A 27,662-nucleotide genomic window follows, 5' to 3' on the forward strand; every position below is an offset into this window, starting at 1 on the left:
TAGGCTGCAAATATTAATTTTATTATATATTATCTGTGAAGTGTTATATGTAAAATCATAATTCTCATCAATTTACATAGTAAAATACATAATAATCACATAAAAATGTGCGATCACAGTATTGAGTAGATACAATGGTCCTCATGTATGAAGAACTGTTAACAGCCAATCAGATTACTGCTTTGAAGCTGAATTCTGATTGGTAAATATGGGCAACACCTCCAGCTCTAGATGGTATACATTAGCATAGAGCCGGCCCACGAGGAGCTTTCAATTTTTTTTTTACATGTATTCCATTTTATTACATTTTCCTCAGCTTAGAAAAGTGTTTATTACCTAGATTTTGACTTTTTTTTAGAATATTTTCTCCATGTACAAACTATGTACTCTCCATACTTACTGACATTTTAAAGTCCCAAATAGGGACATGTAAATAGGACCTGTCATCAGGTTAAAAGTGACCAGTTTTCACCCAAATTGTTTTTTTTCCCACTGCTTCTTCCTTATGATTCCACAGATCTGAGCTTTTTCTATTCAGTGTTAATTTTTGTGGTCTTTACCAAGGGTACCGCGCTCTCGGGATCCTCTGGGGAGTGTCTTTAAGGAAGCTGTGCATTATAACCCTTTGAGGCCCTTAATAAAAACCATGAAAAGTAGTACTAAATAAAAACGTCCATATCTCTGGAACTGTATGGTGGATTGGAAAAAAAAAAGGAATATTCAAGGCTGCAGCAGAAATAAAATAAGAACAAAATGTAGTCACTTTTAACCTGGTAACGAGCCCTCTATAACAAAACGGTCAGAAATAGTCCCAGAGGGCGCACTTTACCGTGGGGTTTTTTAATAGCCAGGTTCAGGTACTAGGCTCACTTTACTAAAATTGGGCTTGTGGGCGAGTATGGATTCTCAATCACATGGGATTCATGGTTTCCGCTTACTTTCTTTCCAGTACCTCAGTATTGAGACCCCAATCCTGAGAAGGTCGCTTACATGCTGAAAAACTGGAAAGAAAACACATTTTTACATTGAAATCGTTCCATTGATCGTCTGATCACTTGTTACCAGCTGTATGTTTTCCCTATAGCGGCCACTGCTGGCCAAATGTAGTATTGCATGGCCGGAGCTGCTGATTCTTAGTGACTTTCTGATGTGACTCCATTATGCTTTGCCCATCAGCATTGACCCTGTGCATTCACTTCCATACGATTCACTTCTTCTGGGTACAATCCATTGTAACTTTTCCAAAATATAAAAATATGACCTGTCTATAAAAGTCATTGGGAAAAAATCTTTGCAATGGACTAATTGGCTCAGCGTGTCCAACATCATAAAGGTGATTTATATACAAAGGATCGAGTCCATGTGGTCAGCCTTTACCAATACTTGACCGGCCAGGTATCGATAAGGGGTGATAGATAACGGCCGGGGGCTTAGGGTATATTCACGGCTTGATCATCCTTAAACACTGGAATCTTCTTAAATTCACTCTGTTTCTTTAAGAATAACTGTGCCATGATGTGGTCGGATGTAGCATGGAAATAGTCATCCATATCCAGTGTTTCCAGCTGCCAAAATGCATAAATTTGTTTAGAAAGTCATATAAAAGGTAAGAGGTGAAAAAAATCAGGAAAACAGTAAAACAGGAATTACAACATCGCACCTGGTTTCCGGTCGTGAAGGCCAGTATCATAAATAAATCCTCAACGCACGAGCTTTTGATGTAATGCTGAGTTCCAATCGGGAAGAAAAACACATCGCCGACATCAATTGGGAATTCCGCGACGGGTTTGGCTCCAACTATTCCAACCTGACAAATAAGAAACATACAGATACCCTATAAATGAAACAGACACAGGTAGTACTGCTTCCTATTCTCTACATGCTAATGATGTAAGCACAGATAGTACTGCCTCCCCGCTCTTAAGTAAACAGTGTTGGTAGAGACAATCTTGCCTTTCTGGTTTTCCCTGTAAATGATGATAGTACTGTCTCTTTAAATAATGTAGGCACAGACAGTGCTGCCTTCCTTTCTCTCTATGTAAATTATTTATTTGCAAGTAATATTGCCTTACGGCTTCTTCCTGTAGATAAGATAGGTACAGGTAGTACCCCCATTATGGTCTTTCTCTAAAAGAGTACCGCCCCTTTGTCTATCCCTGTTATTGAATAGGCACAGATAGTACTATTACCCCATAACTGAAAATAGAAATGGTATTACCTCCTTGAAAATAATATGCCTACATTTGCCACTATGTCCCTGTCTTTCAATTTTGGAAATACAAAAGGTACTACCACCTTGTTTGTCCTTATGAATGACTTGTGCACAGATAGTACTGCTTCCCTGTCTCTTTTCACACATAATACTGCCTCTATGTCATGTTCTGCGTAGGATGTGAGCATAGATATTACTACCTCCTCATTTAGCCCTGTAAATGATATGGATTCACACAGTACTGCCTCTCTGTATTCCCTTGTAAATTATTTAAGCACAGATAGTACTGCGTCCCTGTCTCTTCTTTAAATTGTGTAGGCACAAATACTCACAATCTCCTTGTCTTTCCCTGTAAGTGATATAGTACTGCCTCCATGTCTCTGTTGGAAATTATACAGGCACAGATATAACCATCTCCTTGTCTCTCCTTGTAAATTGTCTATGTACAAACAGTACTGCCTCCCTCTCTTTCCTGTAAGCTATATCAGCCTAGATACCACTATCTCCTTGTCTTTCTCTTTAAATGATTTATTACTGCCTTCCTGTCTCTCCTATAAATTAATACATTATTTTAGGCACAGATACAACCATCTCCTTGTCTCTCCTTTGTCAATTGTCTATGTACAGAGAGTGCTGCTTCCCTCTCTTTCCTGTAAGATATATAGGTATAGATACTAAAATCTCCTTGTCTTTCACTGTAAATGAGTTAGTACTGACTCCCTGTTTCATATAGGCACAGATACAACCATCTCCTTGTCTCTCCTTTGTCAATTGTCTATGTACAGAGAGTGCTGCTTCCCTCTCTTTCCTGTAAGATATATAGGCATAGATACCAAAATCTCCTTGTCTTTCACTGTAAATGAGTTAGTACTGACTCCCTGTCTCATATAGGCACAGATACAACCATCTCCTTGTCTCTCCCTGTAAATGATGTGGAGGCAGACAGTACTGCATCTCTCCGGTTACCTGTAAACGATGTGGGTGCAGATAGCACTGCCATCATCTCTTTACCTGTAATTTATGTAGCTCCTCATGGCATTGCCTCCCTGTTTCTTCTAGTAAATAATGCAGGAACAGATAGTACTGTGGCCCTGTATCTCTCTAGATGTAATTTAGGCAAAGATAGTGCCGCCTTTCAGTGTATATAGCTCCAACATGTTGTATAATACTACACATTTCGATAAAAGGAGGAATCCCAATATGTGTAGCCATTAGTGCAGATGAGTGGTCCTGGTGGCCACTGTCCCGATCTCCTGCATTGTATGGACACTTACATGGCCACATCCGCTGATGACGTACGTCATCTCATGTGCATTGAAATGGAAATGTGGCTGCCTCAGACCATTCGACTTTATTAGGAGGGTCGCCAGGGTAATCGTGTCCTCGTGCTGGAAGAGAAAAAGACATGTTCTTAAAAGTCCTCAAATAATTTACAGTAGGGCGTAAAGAGGAGAAAGAACTTCTCTAATTGACCCAGATCCAGACCTTCGACACCAAAACTTCACCACATCAACACCCTAGACCTCCAGTGAAAATACACATTAACCAGTAATCCTCCTAGACCACCATGAATAATACATAATATTATTACCCCTTTTTTTTACCCAACTGAGACTTGGAATTGCATACAGGACTACTCTAGACCACCAGGAGTATTACCAGGACTACAATCAACAACCCCTAGACCTATAGATATTAACCAATAACCTCCATTGCCTACCTTGAATAAAACAATATTACTACCACCTTCTTTACCTTAGACAAGTTAATAACGGTTATACCACCAGAAATATTACCAGAACTACCATCACTAACCCCTAGACCTCCCAGGATAATAATAATAATAATAATAATAAATTTTATTTTTATAGCGCCGACATATTCCGCAGCACTTTACATTTCGGAGGGGATTTGTACAGACAATAGACATTACAGCATAACAATAATCACATACAGTAGATTATAACAAATACCAAGAGGAGTGAGGGCCCTGCTCGCAAGCTTACAGTCTATGAAATAATAGATATTAACCAATTATCCCCCTAAGCCACCATGGATAAGAGATAACATTATTACTCCTTTCTTTATCATAGACCAGTTATTAACTGTTATAGCACACTTGTCCACCAGGAATATTACCAGGATTAATGTCTAACCATTAGATCTCCCCAATAATCACCCTAGACTAAAATGGATAGAAAATAATATTATTACCCCTTCTCTTTACTCAAGACCAACATTTACCTGCAAAACTACTTTCTAGACCACCAGGAATATTACCAGGGCTACCATCAATAACCATTAGGTCTCCCAAGATAATGGATATTAACAATAATCCCCCAAGGCCACAATGGATAATATAGATAACATTATTACGCCTTTCTTTACCCTAGACCAGGTATTAACGGTTACATCGCTCTAGACCACCAGGAATATTACTAGGACTACCATCAATAATCCTTAGACCTCCCAGGTTAATAGATATTAACCAATAATCCCCCCAGACCACCATGGACAATAGACAATATCATTATTAACCCCCTTCTTTACTCACCAGGTATTAATTGATAACTGACTGTTACATCACTCTAGACCCCAAGGAATATTACCAGGATTATCATCAATAAACCCTAAACCTCCCAGGTTAATAGATATTAACCAATAATCCCCCTAGGCCACCATAGCTAATAGATAACATTATTACGCCCTTCTGAAACCCACACCAGGTTTTAATTGTTACATCTCTCTAGACCACCAGGTATGTTACCAAGACCACATCACTAACCCTTATATTTCCTAGGATAATAGATATTAACCAATAATCCCCCCAGACCACCATGGATAAAACATAGCAATAATACGCCCTTCTTTACCCCAGACCAGTTAATAACTGTTATATTGCTCTAGACCAGCATGGATAATAGATAATATTATTTTTACCCTCTTCTTCACCCTAGACTGGGTATTAATTGTTACATCACTCTAGACCATCAGGAATATTGCCAGGACTACCATCAATAACCCTTAGATCTCCCAGCATAATAGATATTACCAATAATTCCCCAAGGCCACCATGGATAAGAAATAACAATATTACCCCTTTTTTACCCTAGACTAGTCAAAAACTGTTATATCACTCTAGACCACCAGGAATATTTCTAGAGTTTCCATCAATAACCCTCAGATCTCCCAGGATAATAGATATTAACCAATAATCCCCTTAGACCACCATGGATAATAGATAATGGTATTATTACTCCATTCTTTATTGTAGACCAGGTATTAAATGTTACATTGCTCTAGACCAGCAGGAATATTACTAGGATTACCATCATTAACCCCCTAGCCACCCAATAAAAAATGCAGTGTATTACTTACTGAATTGATGGATTCACTGTAGACTTTCTCGTTATCGCTAAGGCCAACTCCATTTTTGCGGTAACGAGCCCATTGTATGGCTCCTCCAGGGTAGAGGTAATTTCTTGACCCTGAAATGAACCACATATATAAATATATGCATGAGCCAATCAGCAAGAAACGGATCCATAAGGGCAAAAAGGGTAATTGGCCCGGGGTCCAAATTTCAGAAGTGTCCAGAAATACCTGTAAATAGTCGAACACTGCTCTAAAGTTGGCCATTTTCGACACCTGTTTTGGTGACGATTGGGGGATCCAGACCAATTTATTAGTGGATAAACTGGTGAAGGCCGAAATATAACTGTAATTTTTTTCGATGCCTATTACCCCAACTGCGATACTCGGTGCGTATCCGAGCATCCATGTAAACTCGAGTAGTGAGCACTCGTGCTCAACACTAATCAACACCCAAAAAACAATCATTCACACAGGTGAAAGATAAAAAAAAAAGTTTTGGATGGAATCTTGAAAAATGGCGATACAACAAAATAGAAAAGTTATGGCTTTTGGAAGAAGGGGAGGGAAAAAAACAAAAAGCGCAAAAATATATATGTAAAAAAAACTGTTAATGCCGTTCCTAACAGAGTTTGTAAAGTTCTATAAAGTCAGAAAAGTTAGGAAAAGTTTGTAAAAAACAAAAAGCGCAAAAATGTAAAAAAAAAAACCTGTGTTAATGCCATTCCTAACAGAGTTTATAAAGTACTATCAAGTTAGAAAAGTTAAAATAAAAAAAACTGGAAAAAAAACAAAAAGCGCAAAAATGTAAAAAAAAAACTGTTGATGCCATTCCTTACACAGATTGTAAAGTGCTATAAAGATAGAAAAGTTAAAAAAAAGTTAGAAAAAAACGAAAGGAGCAAACATATAAAAAATCAACTGTGTTATTGCTGTTCCTAACACAGCTTATAAAGTTTAAAAAAGTTACAAAAAAATAAAAAAGCGAAAAACTATATAAAAAAACCTATGTTAATGCTGTTCCTAACAGAGTTTATAAAGTTCAATAAAGTTGGAAAAGTTAAAAAAGTTAGAAAAAAACAAAAAGTGCAAAAATATAGAGAAAAAACTGTGTTAATGTTGTTCATAACAAAGTTTATAAAGTTCTATAAAGTTAGAAAAAGTTAGAAAAAGTTAGAAAAAAAACAAAAAGCGCAAAAATGTAAAAAAAAAAAAAAAAAAAAAAGAAAAAATAAACTGTGTTAATGCCTTTCCTAACAGAGTGTATAATAAAGTTCTATAAGGTTAGAAAAGTTTTGAAAAAGTTAGAAAAAGTAAAAAAAGTTAGAAAAAAAACAGCAAAAATGTTAAAAAGAAAACTATTAATGTCATTCCTGACACAATTTATAAAGTTCTATAAAGTTAGAAGTTTAGCAGCCGGACATAAGAGGATGACCTGGCACATAGCTACTGGAGACGCTCCGTACATGAGCTGCTCTACAGCCCGGATTGTCCTGAAGAAGGTGAACTAAGGAGAAGCTGATCAGCCCCCTCTTTTGGGGTGGAGGGTGTGAGATATTTTCTGTACTGCTACTGCCGGTACAGAATGTGTGTCAGCGTTTTCTTGAAAGTTGAGACAATCTTACATGAAATAACCCAACATCTGCTACTTTTCATCTATGAAAAGAGAGACATTCACATATTCCAGGAAATGTAGCTGAGAAAATATTTCAACACATGACCCCATCCTCAGTCAGTCTAAGGATAAAGCACCTTATAGGTAAAAAAAAGTATATTTAATTTAATGGGACAATGTATTTTTGTATACCTAATTGGGGAATGTTGAGTTATTAGAGGAGGGGTCATCTGTTCTGGATCCGCATCTCTTGGCCTCGGGTCTCCATCTCTGGAGGACCTGTCCTTTCCGGCATTGCTCAGACCCATTGATGTGACTGGGCATAGTGTAATACTTCACATCTCCTGCGGTGTCACTGCAGAGAAACTAAACACTTACTACCAGGTATTCCCACAGATCACACCTGATCAATGAGATCATGTGTTGGGAAAGGACTCTCTTAACAAGTTGGGAGGACTCTTTTAAAGTACAAGCCTTCTTCAAATAAAAAGAAAAATAATAAAGGCTCAATTTCCTTTAATAAAACAATCTGAGCTTTACTTACCTTCCCTGGGTCCAGCCTTTAGTCTCCTTTATTGGGCTGAGCTCTGCTGATGAAGATGGCAATAGCTAATGAGCACAGTGATTGGCTGCAGCGCTGGACTTTGGACTTTTTAAAAAAAAAAAAAAAAAAAAAACAGAAAATTCGGGCCAAAAACGCCACCATAAATCCCACCCAAAAATGGAGCAGACCTCAAAATCCCCACAGGAAGCAATTACACCTAGTATAGGAAATATTTACCCTTCAAGTCGTGAAAATACTGCCAGACTTTGGAGTCACTGGACTGGACATAGCTGGCGTTCTGAATCAGTTCCACCAAGTTGTTGGGGAGATTTATCGCTTGATCTGTATTCGGTCTCTTGAAGGTTCGGATGAAGTTTACGCCACCTTCTGGCTAAAAAAGGTAAAAAAAAAAATCACATTATTATCAACTTGGGCAAAGTATCTTCAAAGCTCTGGGAGATATTGTCCTCCATCCCCAGATTATCCTGCCACATGTGCAACCTGTGCATCAGCAGGAAGGGGGCACGACTGCCACCCGAAAAGCGGCTACTGTCTATTGGATTGCATGTAAAGCACAGGGGCCCATCTACTCTTCCATTACATGGGCCTGGCTATGCTTCTAGCACAGTGACCCATCTACAGTTTTTGTACAGGGGCCCTTCTACAGTTCTATCACAATGGCCCTTCTACAGTTCTATCACAATGGCCCTTCTACAGTTCTATCACAATGGCCCTCCTTCTACAGTTCTTTCATAGACGTCCATCTACTCTTCCATTACAGGGGCCCACCTACACTTCTAGAACAGAGGCCCGTCTACTCTTTGATCCCAGGGGCCCATCTACTCCTCTAGCACTGAGGTCCAGCTACTCTTTGAGGAGGCATATGTACATTTTTAGCACAGTGACCTATCTAGACTTCTACCACAGAGACTCACATACACTTCCAGCACTGGGGCCCATCTACTCTTCTTATACAGGGTTCCATCTATTCTTCTTGCACAGGGGTCCATCTACTTTTCTACCAAAGGGACCAACGTACACTTCTAGGACAGAGGCCAATCTACTCTTCATATACATGTGACCTGCTATTCTTCTAGCACAGCGGCCCATCTACACTTCTATCACCGATGTCCATCTAATCTTTTAGCATAGAGGCCCATCTACACTTCTTGAACAGTGGCCCATCTACTCTCTAGCACAGAGGCCCATCTACACTTCTTGAACAGTGGCCCATCTACACTTCTTGAACAGTGGCCCATCTACTCTCTAGCACAGAGGCCCATCTACACTTCTTGAACAGTGGCCCATCTACACTTCTTGAACAGTGGCCCATCTACTCTCTAGCACAGAGGCCCATCTACACTTCTTGAACAGTGGCCCATCTACACTTCTTGAACAGTGGCCCATCTACTCTCTAGCACAGAGGCCCATCTACACTTCTTGAACAGCGGCCCATCTACACTTCTTGAACAGTGGCCCATCTACTCTCTAGCACAGAGGCCCATCTACACTTCTTGAACAGTGGCCCATCTACACTTCTTGAACAGTGGCCCATCTACTCTCTAGCACAGAGGCCCATCTACACTTCTTGCACAGCGGCCCATCTACACTTCTTGAACAGTGGCCCATCTACTCTCTAGCACAGAGGCCCATCTACACTTCTTGCACAGCGGCCCATCTACACTTCTTGAACAGTGGCCCATCTACTCTCTAGCACAGAGGCCCATCTACACTTCTTGCACAGCGGCCCATCTACACTTCTTGAACAGTGGCCCATCTACTCTCTAGCACAGAGGCCCATCTACACTTCTTGAACAGCGGCCCATCTACACTTCTTGAACAGTGGCCCATCTACTCTCTAGCACAGAGGCCCATCTACACTTCTTGAACAGCGGCCCATCTACACTTCTTGAACAGTGGCCCATCTACTCTCTAGCACAGAGGCCCATCTACACTTCTTGAACAGTGGCCCATCTACACTTCTTGAACAGTGGCCCATCTACTCTCTAGCACAGAGGCCCATCTACACTTCTTGAACAGTGGCCCATCTACACTTCTTGAACAGTGGCCCATCTACTCTCTAGCACAGAGGCCCATCTACACTTCTTGAACAGTGGCCCATCTACACTTCTTGAACAGTGGCCCATCTACTCTCTAGCACAGAGGCCCATCTACACTTCTTGCACAGCGGCCCATCTACACTTCTTGAACAGTGGCCCATCTACTCTCTAGCACAGAGGCCCATCTACACTTCTTGCACAGCGGCCCATCTACACTTCTTGAACAGTGGCCCATCTACTCTCTAGCACAGAGGCCCATCTACACTTCTTGCACAGCGGCCCATCTACACTTCTTGAACAGTGGCCCATCTACTCTCTAGCACAGAGGCCCATGTACACTTCTTGCACAGCGGCCCATCTACACTTCTTGAACAGTGGCCCATCTACTCTCTAGCACAGAGGCCCATCTACACTTCTTGAACAGTGGCCCATCTATACTTCTTGAACAGTGGCCCATCTACACTTCTTGAACAGTGGCCCATCTACTCTCTAGCACAGAGGCCCATCTACACTTCTTGAACAGTGGCCCATCTACACTTCTTGAACAGTGGCCCATCTACTCTCTAGCACAGAGGCCCATCTACACTTCTTGCACAGCGGCCCATCTACACTTCTTGAACAGTGGCCCATCTACTATCTAGCACAGAGGCCCATCTACACTTCTTGCACAGCGGCCCATCTACACTTCTTGAACAGTGGCCCATCTACTATCTAGCACAGAGGCCCATCTACACTTCTTGCACAGCGGCCCATCTACACTTCTTGAACAGTGGCCCATCTACTCTCTAGCACAGAGGCCCATCTACACTTCTTTCTCAGAGGTCCATCTACACTTCTTGCACAGAGGTCCATCTACACGTCTTGCACAGAAGCCCATCTACTCTTCTAACACAGAGGCCGATCTATACTTCTTGCACAAAGGTCCATCTACACTTCTTGCACAGAGGTCCATCTACACTTCTTGCACAAAGGTCCATCTACACTTCTTGCACAGAGGTCCATCTACACTTCTTGCACAGAAGCTCATCTACACTTCTTGCACAGAAGTCCATCTACACTTCTAACACAGAGGCTGATCTATACTTCTAGCACAGAGGCCCATCTACTCTCTAGCACAGAGGCCCATCTACTCTCTAGCACAGAGGCCCATCTACACTTCTTGCACAGCGGTCAATCTACTCTTCTTGCACAAATGTCCATCTTCTCTTCTTGCACAGAGCTCCATCTACACTTCTATCACCGATGCCCATCTAGTCTTTTAGCATAGAGGCCCATCTACTCTTCTAACACAGAGGCATATCTACTCTTCTAACACAGAGGCCGATCTATACTTCTTGCACAAAGGTCCATCTACACTTCTTGCACAGAGGTCCATCTACACTTCTTGCACAGAGGTCCATCTACACTTCTTGCACAGAGGTCCATCTACACTTCTTGCACAGAAGCTCCATCTACACTTCTTGCACAGAAGTCCATCTACTCTTCTAACACAGAGGCTGATCTATACTTCTAGCACAGAGGCCCATCTACTCTCTAGCACAGAGGCCCATCTACTCTCTAGCACAGAGGCCCATCTACACTTCTTGCACAGCGGTCAATCTACTCTTCTTGCACAAATGTCCATCTGCTCTTCTTGCACAGAGCTCCATCTACACTTCTATCACCGATGCCCATCTAGTCTTTTAGCATAGAGGCCCATCTACTCTTCCTGCACAGAGGCATATCTACTCTTCTAACACAGAGGCCGATCTATACTTCTTGCACAAAGGTCCATCTACACTTCTTGCACAGAGGTCCATCTACACTTCTTGCACAGAGGTCCATCTACACTTCTTGCACAGAAGCTCCATCTACACTTCTTGCACAGAAGTCCATCTACTCTTCTAACACAGAGGCTGATCTATACTTCTAGCACAGAGGCCCATCTACTCTCTAGCACAGAGGCCCATCTACTCTCTAGCACAGAGGCTCATCTACACTTCTTGCACAGCGGTCAATCTACTCTTCTTGCACAAATGTCCATCTGCTCTTCTTGCACAGAGCTCCATCTACACTTCTATCACCGATGCCCATCTAGTCTTTTAGCATAGAGGCCCATCTACTCTTCCTGCACAGAGGCATATCTACTCTTCTAACACAGAGGCCGATCTATACTTCTTGCACAGAGGTCCATCTACACTTCTTGCACAGAGGTCCATCTACACTTCTTGCACAGAAGCTCCATCTACACTTCTTGCACAGAAGCTCCATCTACACTTCTTGCACAGAAGTCCATCTACTCTTCTAACACAGAGGCTGATCTATACTTCTAGCACAGAGGCCCATCTACTCTCTAGCACAGAGGCCCATCTACACTTCTTGCACAGCGGTCAATCTACTCTTCTTGCACAAAGGTCCATCTGCTGTTCTTGCACAGAGCTCCATCTACACTTCTATCACCGATGCCCATCTAGTCTTTTAGCATAGAGGCACATCTACTCTTCCTGCACAGAGGCATATCTACTTTTCTAACACAGAGGCCCATCTACTCTTCTTGCACAAAGGTCCATCTGCTCTTCTACAGGCCCATCTACACTTCTTGCCCAGCGGTCCATCTACTCTTCTTGCACAAAGGTCCATCTGCTCTTCTTGCACAGAGGCATATCCACTTTTCTAACACAGAGGCCCACCTACACTTCTTGCACAGAGGCCCATCTACAGTTACAGCACAGGGGCCTCTGTTCTAGAAGTCTAGCTATCTACTTAAAAGGCAATTCCTCTACTTTTTAGAGTTTACAGAGGAAATAAGCCATATTAAAAGAAAAAAATGAAAAAAAAATATTTCTGACTTCCTTAACCCTGTCCCGATTTCGCTCAAGCACAGCCGCTCTCATGGTCTCAATTGAAATAAGAGGTCACCTGACTGTAGTGTAAACTTTAGTATGATTACAGGTGCACAGAATTTCTCCTCCTCCCTTGTCTGTGTCTGCGGTAATAACACTGCAATCGAATGACATCTGAGTGCAGTCCGAGTCTCCAAGCATGATCCGAGTCTTGCAGCATGCTGTGATTGTTTTCTCTACGTTGCCCCATAGTATAACAGTGGTGATAAATCCTCCACTTGGCTGTGTTATACTCTCATTAGAGCAAGACCTGAATGTAACTCTCTGATCATTTTTGACCCAAGGCTAAGGACCTAGAGGTGCAGAGTAGGGCACTCGTCATAAAATGAGAAGACTCAGATCTCAAAGGTGTGCAGCAATGAAAATCACCATTATTTAATAGTAATAATGTAATAGAAATAGATGTCCATGTGCATCTTATATTTATATACAGCAGCCAGCCTGAGTACACAGAGCCGCAGTGTAAAGCATGGGGGAGGGGAGAACTACAGCCTGAGTCTTTAATGAGGCAGGTGGGGCTTTTTGGATGACCTCACACTTTACCATGCAGCTGAGATGGTTAAAACATCACCTATGGGTGTAATGTAATTCTTTTAGATGGCAAGTTTAATTGTTATGTGATGTGGATTCCATTCGATCCATAGTGCCGCCATATGGTGTCTTCTTATTTACCTGTACGTTGTGACTGCCTATAAAAATTGCATGCAGTCAGCCCTCGGAGGTACAGTATGGACTCCAGGGCAGTATTGGCGCTGCATTATGGATCCTTGCAGCTCATACTTACTATAGCTGCTCTATAGTGCCGCCATATGGTGCCACTATGTGTACTTGTACAGACAAACTTGCATAAAATCACACACATACCGTAGGTTCAGTATGGGGTTTATATCAGTATATAGGTACTGCAAAATGGATTCACACAACACATATCTGTAGAATGACTAACTCTATAGTGCCGCCATATGGTTCCATCATCAGTATCTGTACATGCATAACTTGCATAAACTAACACCCGTATGTACAGTATGGGGTTTATATCAGTATATGGGTAATGCAAAATGGATCCATACAACACATATCTGTAGTATGGCTACTGTGTAGTGCCGCCATATGGTGCCCTCATGAGTACCTGTACATAAACACCTGCAACAAAATGGCTTATGTTATGGAACACATAGTAACATGGGGATATGGTAATTTGGGTGACAAGCAGACTTCACAGATGCAATATTGCTGCTCCTGACTAATGGTCGCATCTGACAACTGACCTTTAATGACCTTGAAGCTATGTCTTCGGGTGTATTGAAAAACGCATCGTCCACATCCAGAGTGTTGAGCTCGTCGTGAGTAGTGAAGTAGAGGGCAAAAACACAGTCCTCCTCGCCTACGTTCTTAAACCAGTGTATCGTGTTCTTTGGGAAGAAGACGACCTGTCCGGCCGTCACATTGTAGGTGGTGAGTTCAACACCTCCGTCGTCTACTACGCCGATCCACGCCTTGCCCTACAACGTGCATAAAGCCGTCATACTGATGAGAAAACAGCGACTAATACTCTCTTGTCCTCATCATAATACAGGATGGTCTTACCTGCACCATGAAGCCATGCTCGTTGGCATTGAAGTGCCAATGTGGGACCCTCAGCCCTTTACTGTAGATCCTTAATATCCCGAAGGTCGCTTTAGATTGATGTTGATGGATGCTTTCACCGAACTGCATCTCCGGTACACTGTTATAATCTTTGGGGTTGTCCCTGTAGCGGGCCCACTGCATGGCGCCTCCTTCAAATTCATAAAGCTTAAAAAAAAAAGAGAGAAGCTGAATGTTATGTGACCGGTCATGACACAAGTAGTGAATGTCATAGTCAAAAAATAGAAATTTGGACAAAGGTCAATACAGTCTCCCAGGTCAGTCTCTTATTAGTGGTGGGAACGTGTTAATATCCCCAAGAACCACAATCATGAACTGGCCTGAGGGTCTCACCACCCATCTATGTGAGGGTCTCACTACCCATCTATGTGAGGATTTCACTACCCATCTATGTGAGGGTCTCACTACCCATCTATGTGAGGGTCTCACTACCCATCTATGTGAGAGTCTCACCACCCATCTATGTGAGGGTCTCACTACCCATCTATGTGAGGGTCTCACTACCCATCTATGTGAGGGTCTCACCACCCATCTATGTGAGGGTCTCACTACCCATCTATGTGAGGATTTCACTACCCATCTATGTGAGGGTCTCACTACCCATCTATGTGAGGGTCTCACTACCCATCTATGTGAGGGTCTCACTATCCATCTATGTGAGGGTCTCACTACCCATCTATGTGAGGATTTCACTACCCATCTATGTGAGGGTCTCACTACCCATCTATGTGAGGGTCTCACTACCCATCTATGTGAGGGTCTCACTATCCATCTATGTGAGGGTCTCACTACCCATCTATGTGAGGATTTCACTACCCATCTATGTGAGGATCTCACTACCCATCTATGTGAGGGTCTCACTACCCATCTATGTGAGGGTCTCACTACCCATCTATATGAGGGACTCACAACCCATCTATGTGAGGATTTCACTACCCATCTATGTGTGGGTCTCACTACTCATCTATGTTAGGGTGTCACCACTCATCTATGTGAGGATCTCACTACCCATGAGGGTCTCACTACCCTTCTATGTGAGGGTCTCACTACCCATCTATGTGAGGGACTCACCACCCATCTATGTTAGAGTGTCACCACTCATCTATGTGAGGGTCTCACCACCCATGTATGTTAGGGTCTCACCACCCATCTATGTGAGGGCCTCACTACCCATCTATGTTAACGTCTCACCACCCATCTATGTGAGAGTCTTACCACACCTTTGGCTCAGGGTTACACTTCCCAACTATCTGAGGGTGACTTTACCAGTTTGTCTCAGGGTCAACCCACCCAAATATCTGAGGGTCACACCACACCCATCTATGTGAGGGTCTCATCAACCATCTATGTTAGCTCCAAACTACCCATTTGTCTCAGGGTCACACCACCCTAATATCTGAGAGTCACACCACCCTAATATCTGAGGGTCACACCACCAATTTTTCTGAAGATCACACCACCAATCAATCTGAGAGTCACATCACCCAATTATCTGAGCATCAAACCACCCATTTCACCATAACTTGTTCAGAAGAAATCAGCGTAGGGTATTAATGGACCTATAAAAGGACCCAGACACTAAAACGAACATTGTGGTTTTAATCAGCACATAAGTTTATTAAATTGATGAATAAAAGAACTTTTTAATAGTTTAACAGCACTATAGAGTCCTTAGTTAGGGTTTATTTGCCATTGGCATTTTGTAAATAAACCACTCATTTGTCTCAGGGTCACACCACCCAACTATCTGAGGGTTAACCCTACCCATTTGTCTGAGTATCACACAACCCATTTTTCTGGAGTTTCCACCACCCATGTATTCGATAGTAACACCAGCTGTCTATCTGAAGGTCACACCAACTGTCTAAGGGTCCCACCTTCATCTGTCTGAGGGTCACACCACTCATTTTTCTGAGGATCACATCACATGTCTGTTTCAGGGTCCCCCACATGTGACTAAGAGTCACATTACCAATCTTTCTTATGGTCACACTTCCCATCTTTCACCTCACCTATCTTTCCTGGGGCTAAGAATTGGGACGAGTAAACAAGAACTATAGTCTTCCTCCATTTATAGACACCTCTGACCCCCATTTAGATGTTAAAGACCCCAACGAGTAGGGGAATCAGCATTTAGCCCAAGCACATGGTAAGGGTGAGCTTTTAAGGACATTTTGGTCCTATCATCTTTGCTGTGCAAGTTGTGAACTTACAACGAGAGGCATGGAACTAGCCCAAGGATCATGCCAACCTACCCAGTGGTCAAGTTCCAGGCCTGTAATTGACCCTCTACATTTACAGCTAGTATAAATCAAGGTGGTATACAGAGCAAGGGGGTACCCCTTAGCTAAAAATATCTTCTTCTACTACTGGTTCTTGGCACTCCATGCCACCACCCCCAAGACAGAATATCCCGATTCTTGATGACCAATCCATTGTAGCATTTACGGTAAGGGCAGCCCGGCTCCTTGTCCATCTTACCCCCACATATTTTGGTATTTTTACATTTTGGAGTCACAGTGGATGAGGAACGTGTCATGGTCCCATTGTCAGTACCACCAAGGACATTACACCCTACATCTGTAAAAAAAAAGGTCAGACCTGATATCTCCGGGAGGAGCTCGTTAGACCAATCCAGCAGCCAATTGGATACTTAAATAGCTAGTCCAAAAATAAGATCTTCCTTAGACATCAATGGAAAAAAAAAAGAACCCAAGAAGCTACAGTGATACGCCAATTTTAAGCTATTCTTATTAACCATTTAATGACTATGTTTTCATCTATTTCATCAAAACTATAAAGCCCATAAAAGCCAATGTGTAAGGACTTCTCCCTAAAACACACAACACGTACATTTTTGCAATCTGCGTGGATGAAATTAGAAAAACATAACTACATGGCTAACGTAATTTAGGTGACAGAAGTGTTTTCATAAGGTCATGAAATAACATTACAGAGGTTTGTGTGAGGCCAACGTATGTCCAGAAAGAAGGTAGTGTTCACATAGGTGATGACATAATGTTTCACAAGACAAGTCCTCGATAGACCCCCTCATACTGCTAGATATATGGAGGCAAAGAAGAGAAAGAGTAAAAGAGAATAAGGAGCAGAGAAAGAGATAAAAAGAAAGAGAAGTAAAGAAAATGAGGCAAAGAGAAAGAAGGAAGGAAAGAAAGAGAAAGTAAAGAATGAAGAGAGATCAATAAAGATAAAGAGAAAAATAAAAATGTAAACATAAATACAGAAAAAAAATATAAAGAGATGGAAAGAAAGAAAGAAAGAACTTGAAAGAGAGAAAGAAAAAAATGAGCGGAAGAAAGGGTGAAAGAGAGGGGTTACATAGAAGACTTCACAATTTTTACCCTCATTGAAAGGACAATACGTATAGAATAGATAAATGATAGATACATAGCTAATAGATAGATAATACTGTATATAGATAGATAGATGATAGATGAGATAAGAAGTGTAAAGCCAAGCAGTTGTCGGGTCACACATCTATCGGACATTTATTGTACAACCGTGCCTTCACAATATGGCTCCTAATGGTCCTTTTAGCCCGTAAGTCTTATCTGACATGCTTCTCACCAGTTGTGACCTTACCTTACTTTTACCAACTTGATTCAAGAAGAAGTATCGTGAATCGGTGAGAGAGGTGGTGGTGGCGTTATTACTGCTCTGAGGGAGTTTATCCGTCCCGGAGACAGAAGGATTCATTACCGGTTGAGACGTCCCCTTACCAATTTGACCCACATATACCAGACATATGATCAGCACTCCGATCGCGGTGGTAATAAGACAAGCCAAGAAGCAGACCAAGAAAATTTTTAGCAAAGACCAAGATTTCTTTTCCTCCTGCAAGAAGAATACAGAAAAATGATAATGTCCTGGCTGGAACGTTTAGTTGTTGTGTCTTGTATTATATTGAAGCCCCCATTGGTCATCAGTATGAAGGGGCCTGACATTTTCCTCAGCATTTCAGTTTCTGGACTAATTCTAGATTGCATTGAGCATTTTAGAATACATCCATTTCTGATATGCCACATCCTTTAACTTAAGCCACACCCACTTGCTAATTGTATGCAAAAAGTGTAGCTTGTGCTCCATTTTCAAAGAGTGCAATGATCTAAATCTTCAAGATCTGCTTGTACCATTTTCGCCATAGGACTGTAGATTTTTTTCAGATTAAAGGATGAGTTCAATAAAAAAAGGAGAAAAGAAGTGTCTCATATGTGGAGAAAGGCACAGATTTCTCTAGAGAGATACAGTATAATATAGTTTATTATATTTGATTATATTATTGTTTTATGCAAAGTTTGCTGAAAGTACAGTGACCAGTCTAAGAGTCTTGATATTTAATCACTTCCCAACATGACATAATAATTCACCAAAAGATAAAATGAATTAACCTGTATAGTAAACGCTGTAAAGAGAACAAAAAGATCGAAAAGATCTGAATTAACAAAATATCTAATGTATTCCAAACGGTATCAATAAAGTGGTCAGTGTGCCACACAAGAAGCAAACCCTCACACAGCTTCATCTACGGGAAAAATAAGAAGTAAACCCTCACACAGCCCCATCTATGGGAAAAATAAGAAGCAAACCCTCACACAGCCCAATCTATGGGAAAAATAAGAAGCAAACCCTCACACAGCCCCATCTACAGGAAAAATAAGAAGCAAACCCTCACACAGACCCATCTACAGGAAAAATAAGAAGCAAACCCTCACACAGCCCCATCTACAGGAAAAATAAGAAGCCAACCCTCACACAGACCCATCTACAGGAAAAATAAGAAGCAAACCCTCACACAGCCCCATCTACAGGAAAAATAAGAAGCAAACCCCCACACAGCCCCATCTACGGGAAAAATAAGAAGCAAACCCCCACACAGCCCCATCTACGGGAAAAATAAGAAGCAAACCCCCACACAGCCCCATCTACGGGAAAAATAAGAAGCAAACCCTCACACAGCCCCATCTACAGGAAAAATAAGAAGCAAACCCTTACACAGCCCAATCTATGGGAAAAATAAGAAGCCAACCCTCGCACAGACCCATCTACGGGAAAAATAAGAAGCAAACCCTCACACAGCCCCATCTACAGGAAAAATAAGAAGCAAACCCTCACACAGCCCCATCTACAGGAAAAATAAGAAGCAAACCCTCACACAGCCCCATCTACAGGAAAAATAAGAAGCAAACCCTCACACAGCCCCATCTACAGGAAAAATAAGAAGCAAACCCTCACACAGCCCCATCTATGGGAAAAATAAGAAGCAAACCCTCACACAGCCCCATCTACGGGAAAAATAAGAAGCAAACCCTCACACAGCCCCATCTATGGGAAAAATAAGAAGCAAACCCTCACACAGCCCCATCTACGGGAAAAATAAGAAGCAAACCCTTACACAGCCCCATCTACTGGAAAAATAAGAAGCCAACCCTCACACAGCCCCATCTACGGGAAAAATAAGAAGCAAACCCTAACACAGCCCCATCTATGGGAAAAATAAGAAGCAAACCCTCACACAGCCCCATCTACGGGAAAAATAAGAAGCAAACCCTCACACAGCCCCATCTATGGGAAAAATAAGAAGCAAACCCTCACACAGCCCCATCTACGGGAAAAATAAGAAGCAAACCCTTACACAGCCCCATCTACTGGAAAAATAAGAAGCCAACCCTCACACAGCCCCATCTACGGGAAAAATAAGAAGCAAACCCTAACACAGCCCCATCTATGGGAAAAATAAGAAGCAAACCCTCACATAGCCCCATCTACAGGAAAAATAAGAAGCAAACCCTCACACAGCCCCATCTATGGGAAAAATAAGAAGCAAACCCTCACACAGCCCCATCTACGGGAAAAATAAGAAGCAAACCCTTACACAGCCCCATCTACTGGAAAAATAAGAAGCCAACCCTCACACAGCCCCATCTACGGGAAAAATAAGAAGCAAACCCTAACTCAGCCCCATCTATGGGAAAAATAAGAAGCAAACCCTCACACAGCCCCATCTACGGGAAAAATAAGAAGCAAACCCTTACACAGCCCCATCTACTGGAAAAATAAGAAGCCAACCCTCACACAGCCCCATCTACGGGAAAAATAAGAAGCAAACCCTAACACAGCCCCATCTATGGGAAAAATAAGAAGCAAACCCTCACACAGCCCCATCTACGGGAAAAATAAGAAGCAAACCCTTACACAGCCCCATCTACTGGAAAAATAAGAAGCAAACCCTCACATAGCCCCATCTACAGGAAAAATAAGAAGCAAACCCTCACACAGCCCCATCTATGGGAAAAATAAGAAGCAAACCCTCACACAGCCCCATCTACGGGAAAAATAAGAAGCAAACCCTTACACAGCCCCATCTACTGGAAAAATAAGAAGCCAACCCTCACACAGCCCCATCTACGGGAAAAATAAGAAGCAAACCCTAACACAGCCCCATCTACGGGAAAAATAAGAAGCAAACCCCCACACAGCCCCATCTACGGGAAAAATAAGAAGCAAACCCTCACACAGCCCCATCTACGGGAAAAATAAGAAGCAAACCCCCACACAGCCCCATCTACGGGAAAAATAAGAAGCAAACCCCCACACAGCCCCATCTACGGGAAAAATAAGAAGCAAACCCCCACACAGCCCCATCTACGGGAAAAATAAGAAGCAAACCCTCACACAGCCCCATCTACAGGAAAAATAAGAAGCAAACCCTTACACAGCCCAATCTATGGGAAAAATAAGAAGCCAACCCTCGCACAGACCCATCTACGGGAAAAATAAGAAGCAAACCCTCACACAGCCCCATCTACAGGAAAAATAAGAAGCAAACCCTCACACAGCCCCATCTACAGGAAAAATAAGAAGCAAACCCTCACACAGCCCCATCTACAGGAAAAATAAGAAGCAAACCCTCACACAGCCCCATCTACAGGAAAAATAAGAAGCAAACCCTCACATAGCCCCATCTACAGGAAAAATAAGAAGCAAACCCTCACACAGCCCCATCTATGGGAAAAATAAGAAGCAAACCCTCACACAGCCCCATCTACGGGAAAAATAAGAAGCAAACCCTTACACAGCCCCATCTACTGGAAAAATAAGAAGCCAACCCTCACACAGCCCCATCTACGGGAAAAATAAGAAGCAAACCCTAACACAGCCCCATCTATGGGAAAAATAAGAAGCAAACCCTCACACAGCCCCATCTACGGGAAAAATAAGAAGCAAACCCTTACACAGCCCCATCTACTGGAAAAATAAGAAGCAAACCCTCACACAGCCCCATCTACGGGAAAAATAAGAAGCAAACCCTAACACAGCCCCATCTATGGGAAAAATAAGAAGCAAACCCTTACACAGCCCCATCTACAGGAAAAATAAGAAGCGAACCCTCACACAGCCCCATCTACAGGAAAAATAAGAAGCAAACCCTCACACAGCCCCATCTACAGGAAAAATAAGAAGCAAACCCTCACACAGCCCCATCTACAGGAAAAATAAGAAGCAAACCCTCACACAGCCCCATCTACAGGAAAAATAAGAAGCCAACCCTCACACAGACCCATCTACGGGAAAAATAAGAAGCAAACCCTCACACAGCCCCATCTACAGGAAAATACGAAGCAAACCCTCACACAGCCCCATTTACAGGAAAAATAAGAAGCAAACCCTCACACAGACCCATCTACAGGAAAAATACGAAGCAAACCCTCACACAGACCCATCTACGGGAAAAATAAGAAGCAAACCCTCACACAGCCCCATCTACAGGAAAAATAAGAAGCAAACCCTCACACAGCCCCATCTACAGGAAAAATAAGAAGCAAACCCTCACACAGCCCCATCTACGGGAAAAATAAGAAGCAAACCCTCACACAGCCCCATCTACGGGAAAAATAAGAAGCCAACCCTCACATAGCCCCATCTACAGGAAAAATACGAAGCAAACCGTCACACAGCCCCATCTACAGGAAAAATAAGAAGCAAACCCTCACACAGACCCATCTACAGGAAAAATAAGAAGCAAACCCTCACACAGCCCCATCTACAGGAAAAATAAGAAGCAAACCCTCACACAGCCCCATCTACGGGAAAAATAAGAAGCAAACCCTTACACAGCCCCATCTATAGGAAAAATGAGAAGCAAACCCTCACACAGCCCCATCTACGGGAAAAATAAGAAGCAAACCCTCACACAGACCCATCTACAGGAAAAATAAGAAGCCAACCCTCACACAGCCCCATCTACAGGAAAATACAAAGCAAACCCTCACACAGCCCCATCTACAGGAAAATACGAAGCAAACCCTCACACAGACCCATCTACGGGAAAAATAAGAAGCAAACCCTCACACAGCCCCATCTACGGGAAAAATAAGAAGCAAACCCTCACACAGCCCCATCTACAGGAAAAATACGAAGCAAACCCTCACACAGCCCCATCTACAGGAAAATACAAAGCAAACCCTCACACAGCCCCATCTACAGGAAAATACGAAGCAAACCCTCACACAGCCCCATTTACAGGAAAAATAAGAAGCAAAACCTCAGATAGCCCCATTTATAGGAAAAATAAGAAGCAAACCCTCACACAGCCCCATCTATGGGAAAAATAAGAAGCAAACCCTCACACAGCCCCATCTACAGGAAAAATAAGAAGCAAACCCTCACACAGCCCAATCTATGGGAAAAATAAGAAGCAAACCCTCACACAGCCCCATCTAAAGGAAAAATACGAAGCAAACCCTCACACAGCCCCATCTAAAGGAAAAATACGAAGCAAACCCTTACACAGCCCCATCTATAGGAAAAATAAGAAGCAAACCCTCACACAGCCCCATCTACAGGAAAAATAAGAAGCAAACCCTCACACAGCCCCATCTACAGGAAAAATAAGAAGCAAACCCTCACACAGACCCATCTACGGGAAAAATATGAAGCAAACCCTCACACAGCCCCATCTACAGGAAAAATGCGAAGCAAACCCTCACACAACCCCATGTACAGGAAAAGGAAGAAGCAAACCCTCACACAGCCCCATCTATAGGAAAAATAAGAAGCCAACCCTCGCACAGACCCATCTACGGGAAAAATAAGAAGCAAACCCTCACACGGCCCCATCTACAGGAAAAATAAGAAGCAAACCCTCACACAGCCCCATCTACAGGAAAAATAAGAAGCAAACCCTCACACAGCCCCATCTACAGGAAAAATAGGAAGCAAACCCTCACACAGCCCCATCTATGGGAAAAATAAGAAGCAAACCCTTACACAGCCCCATCTACAGGAAAAATAAGAAGCAAACCCTCACACAGCCCCATCTATGGGAAAAATAAGAAGCAAACCCTCACACAGCCCCATCTACAGGAAAAATAAGAAGCAAACCCTCACACAGCCCCATCTACAGGAAAAATAAGAAGCAAACCCTCACACAGCCCCATCTACAGGAAAAATAAGAAGCAAACCCTCACACAGCCCCATCTACAGGAAAAATAAGAAGCAAACCCTCACACAGCCCCATCTACGGGAAAAATAAGAAGCCAACCCTCACATAGCCCCATCTACAGGAAAAATACGAAGCAAACCGTCACACAGCCCCATCTACAGGAAAAATAAGAAGCAAACCCTCACACAGACCCATCTACAGGAAAAATAAGAAGCAAACCCTCACACAGCCCCATCTACAGGAAAAATAAGAAGCAAACCCTCACACAGCCCCATCTACGGGAAAAATAAGAAGCAAACCCTTACACAGCCCCATCTATAGGAAAAATGAGAAGCAAACCCTCACACAGCCCCATCTACGGGAAAAATAAGAAGCAAACCCTCACACAGACCCATCTACAGGAAAAATAAGAAGCCAACCCTCACACAGCCCCATCTACAGGAAAATACAAAGCAAACCCTCACACAGCCCCATCTACAGGAAAATACGAAGCAAACCCTCACACAGACCCATCTACGGGAAAAATAAGAAGCAAACCCTCACACAGCCCCATCTACGGGAAAAATAAGAAGCAAACCCTCACACAGCCCCATCTACAGGAAAAATACGAAGCAAACCCTCACACAGCCCCATCTACAGGAAAATACAAAGCAAACCCTCACACAGCCCCATCTACAGGAAAATACGAAGCAAACCCTCACACAGCCCCATTTACAGGAAAAATAAGAAGCAAAACCTCAGACAGCCCCATTTATAGGAAAAATAAGAAGCAAACCCTCACACAGCCCCATCTATGGGAAAAATAAGAAGCAAACCCTCACACAGCCCCATCTACAGGAAAAATAAGAAGCAAACCCTCACACAGCCCAATCTATGGGAAAAATAAGAAGCAAACCCTCACACAGCCCCATCTAAAGGAAAAATACGAAGCAAACCCTCACACAGCCCCATCTAAAGGAAAAATACGAAGCAAACCCTTACACAGCCCCATCTATAGGAAAAATAAGAAGCAAACCCTCACACAGCCCCATCTACAGGAAAAATAAGAAGCAAACCCTCACACAGCCCCATCTACAGGAAAAATAAGAAGCAAACCCTCACACAGACCCATCTACGGGAAAAATATGAAGCAAACCCTCACACAGCCCCATCTACAGGAAAAATGCGAAGCAAACCCTCACACAACCCCATGTACAGGAAAAGGAAGAAGCAAACCCTCACACAGCCCCATCTATAGGAAAAAGAAGAAGCAAACCCTCACACAGCCCCATCTACGGGAAAAATAAGAAGCAAACCCTCACACAGCCCCATCTACGGGAAAAATAAGAAGCAAACCCTCACACAGCCCCATCTACGGGAAAAATAAGAAGAAAACCCTCACACAGCCCCATCTACAGGGAAAAAAAAAGAAGCAAACCCTCACACAGCCCCATCTATGGGAAAAATAAGAAGCAAACCCTCACACAGCCCCATCTACGGGAAAAATATGAAGCAAACCCTCACACAGCCCCATCTATGGGAAAAATAAGAAGCAATCCCTCACACAGCCCCATCTACAGGAAAAATAAGAAGCAAACCGTCACACAGCCCCATCTACAGGAAAAATAAGAAGCAAACCCTCACACAGCCCCATCTACAGGAAAAATAAGAAGCAAACCGTCACACAGCCCCATCTACGGGAAAAATAAGAAGCAAACCCTCACACAGACCCATCTACGGGAAAAATAAGAAGCAAACCCTCACACAGCCCCATCTACGGGAAAAGTAAGAAGCAAACCCTCACACAGCCCCATCTACGGGAAAAATAAGAAGCAAACCCTTACACAGCCCCATCTACTGGAAAAATAAGAAGCAAACCCTCACACAGCCCCATCTACGGGAAAAATAAGAAGCAAACCCTAACACAGCCCCATCTACAGGAAAAATAAGAAGCAAACCCTTACACAGCCCCATCTACAGGAAAAATAAGAAGCAAACCCTCACACAGCCCCATCTACAGGAAAAATAAGAAGCAAACCCTCACACAGCCCCATCTATGGGAAAAATAAGAAGCAAACCCTCACACAGCCCCATCTACGGGAAAAATAAGAAGCAAACCCTTACACAGCCCCATCTACTGGAAAAATAAGAAGCAAACCCTCACACAGCCCCATCTACGGGAAAAATAAGAAGCAAACCCTAACACAGCCCCATCTATGGGAAAAATAAGAAGCAAACCCTAACACAGCCCCATCTATGGGAAAAATAAGAAGCAAACCCTCACACAGACCCATCTACGGGAAAAATAAGAAGCAAACCCTCACACAGCCCCATCTACGGGAACAATAAGAAGCAAACCCTCACACAGCCCCATCTACGGGAAAAATAAGAAGCCAACCCTCACACAGCCCCATCTACGGGAAAAATAAGAAGCAAACCCTAACACAGCCCCATCTATGGGAAAAATAAGAAGCAAACCCTCACACAGCCCCATCTACGGGAAAAATAAGAAGCAAACCCTCACACAGCCCCATCTACAGGAAAAATAAGAAGCAAACCCTCACACAGCCCCATCTACAGGAAAAATAAGAAGCAAACCCTCACACAGCCCCATCTACAGGAAAAATAAGAAGCCAACCCTCACACAGACCCATCTACGGGAAAAATAAGAAGCAAACCCTCACACAGCCCCATCTACAGGAAAATACGAAGCAAACCCTCACACAGCCCCATCTACGGGAACAATAAGAAGCTAACCCTCACACAGTTTAAACAGCAGACAAAAAGGCAGCAACACTTACCTGCCCAGATCATGGAACAAATGCAGCCAGATAGATAATAAATATATATTAGATAAATGAGAGATAATAGATCAATATACAGATATAAAATAGATAGATTGATAAGATAGATAAATACATAATAGATAAATTATAGATAGATAAATAGATAAATGATAGAAAATAGATAGATAGATAGATAATAGAGGGATAATAAAAAGATAGATAATAGATAGAGAGATAAATAGTTAATAGATAAATGATAGATAATAAATAGATAATAGATAGATAATAGAGAAATAAGACAGATAGATAATAGATAATGTGATCTCAGATGGATAGGTAGCTAGAAAAATATAGATGGATGGATGTGTTAACTACTTACATGCTTATATCCATGATAGCTTGTCTGTAGACTTTTATTGGGGTATGTTTTCTTAACTCCATCGTCCTGCATCTCGAACCCTGGATTGTCCATGTTGTTGGACCGCTGAGTTGTCGGATGCAGCCTGTGCTCTGTGTGCTGTGCTCTATGCTCTGTGTGCTGTGCTCTGTGTGCTGTGCTCTGTGCTCTGTGTGCTGTGCTCTATGCTCTGTGTGCTGTGCTCTATGCTCTGTGTGCTGGTTCTCTATGCTCTGTGTGCTGTGCTCTATGCTCTGTGTGCTGTGCTCTATGCTCTGTGTGCTGTGCTCTATGTGTTGGTGCTCTATGCTCTGTGTGCTGTGCTCTATGCTCTGTGTGTTGGTGCTCTATGCTCTGTGTGCTGGTGCTCTATGCTCTGTGTGCTGGTGCTCTATGCTCTGTGTGCTGGTGCTCTATGCTCTGTGTGCTGTGCTCTATGCTCTGTGTGTTGGTGCTCTATGCTCTGTGTGCTGTGCTCTATGCTCTGTGTGCTGTGCTCTATGTGTTGGTGCTCTATGCTCTGTGTGCTGTGCTCTATGCTCTGTGTGTTGGTGCTCTATGCTCTGTGTGCTGGTGCTCTATGCTCTGTGTGCTGGTGCTCTATGCTCTGTGTGCTGGTGCTCTATGCTCTGTGTGCTGTGCTCTATGCTCTGTGTGCTGTGCTCTGTGCTCTCTCTGCTCTGGGCTCTGTGTGCAGCTCTGCCT

General features: G+C 42.8%; 1 protein-coding gene across 1 annotated transcript; it reads right to left on the minus strand.

Moving 5' to 3' along the window:
* Positions 1-27,662, minus strand: DYNAP (dynactin associated protein). Its single transcript, XM_073543856.1, has 9 exons — positions 26,940-27,662; positions 17,936-18,187; positions 14,273-14,479; positions 13,954-14,187; positions 7,981-8,134; positions 5,591-5,700; positions 3,487-3,600; positions 1,661-1,807; positions 1-1,565 (listed from the first exon to the last, which is right to left on the minus strand). Exons 1-9 carry the CDS (start codon positions 27,030-27,032, stop codon positions 1,431-1,433), a joined length of 1,446 nt encoding a protein of 481 aa, XP_073399957.1. The 5' UTR covers positions 27,033-27,662; the 3' UTR covers positions 1-1,430.

The sequence above is a fragment of the Dendrobates tinctorius genome, unplaced genomic scaffold (genome assembly GCF_039654945.1).
Source record: "Dendrobates tinctorius isolate UK_male_01 unplaced genomic scaffold, ASM3965494v1 ptg000135l, whole genome shotgun sequence".
Taxonomy (NCBI): Eukaryota; Metazoa; Chordata; class Amphibia; order Anura; family Dendrobatidae; genus Dendrobates; species Dendrobates tinctorius.

Coding starts and splice junctions, on each gene's coding strand:
- DYNAP (XM_073543856.1), bottom strand. CDS start 27,032: ATGGACAATCCAGGGTTCGAGATGCAGGACGATGGAGTTAAGAAAACA. Junction 18,188..26,939: donor GCTATCATGGATATAAGCAT/GTAAGTAGTTAA, acceptor TTCTTCTTGCAG/GAGGAAAAGAAATCTTGGTC. Junction 1,566..1,660: donor CCTTCACGACCGGAAACCAG/GTGCGATGTTGT, acceptor GCATTTTGGCAG/CTGGAAACACTGGATATGGA.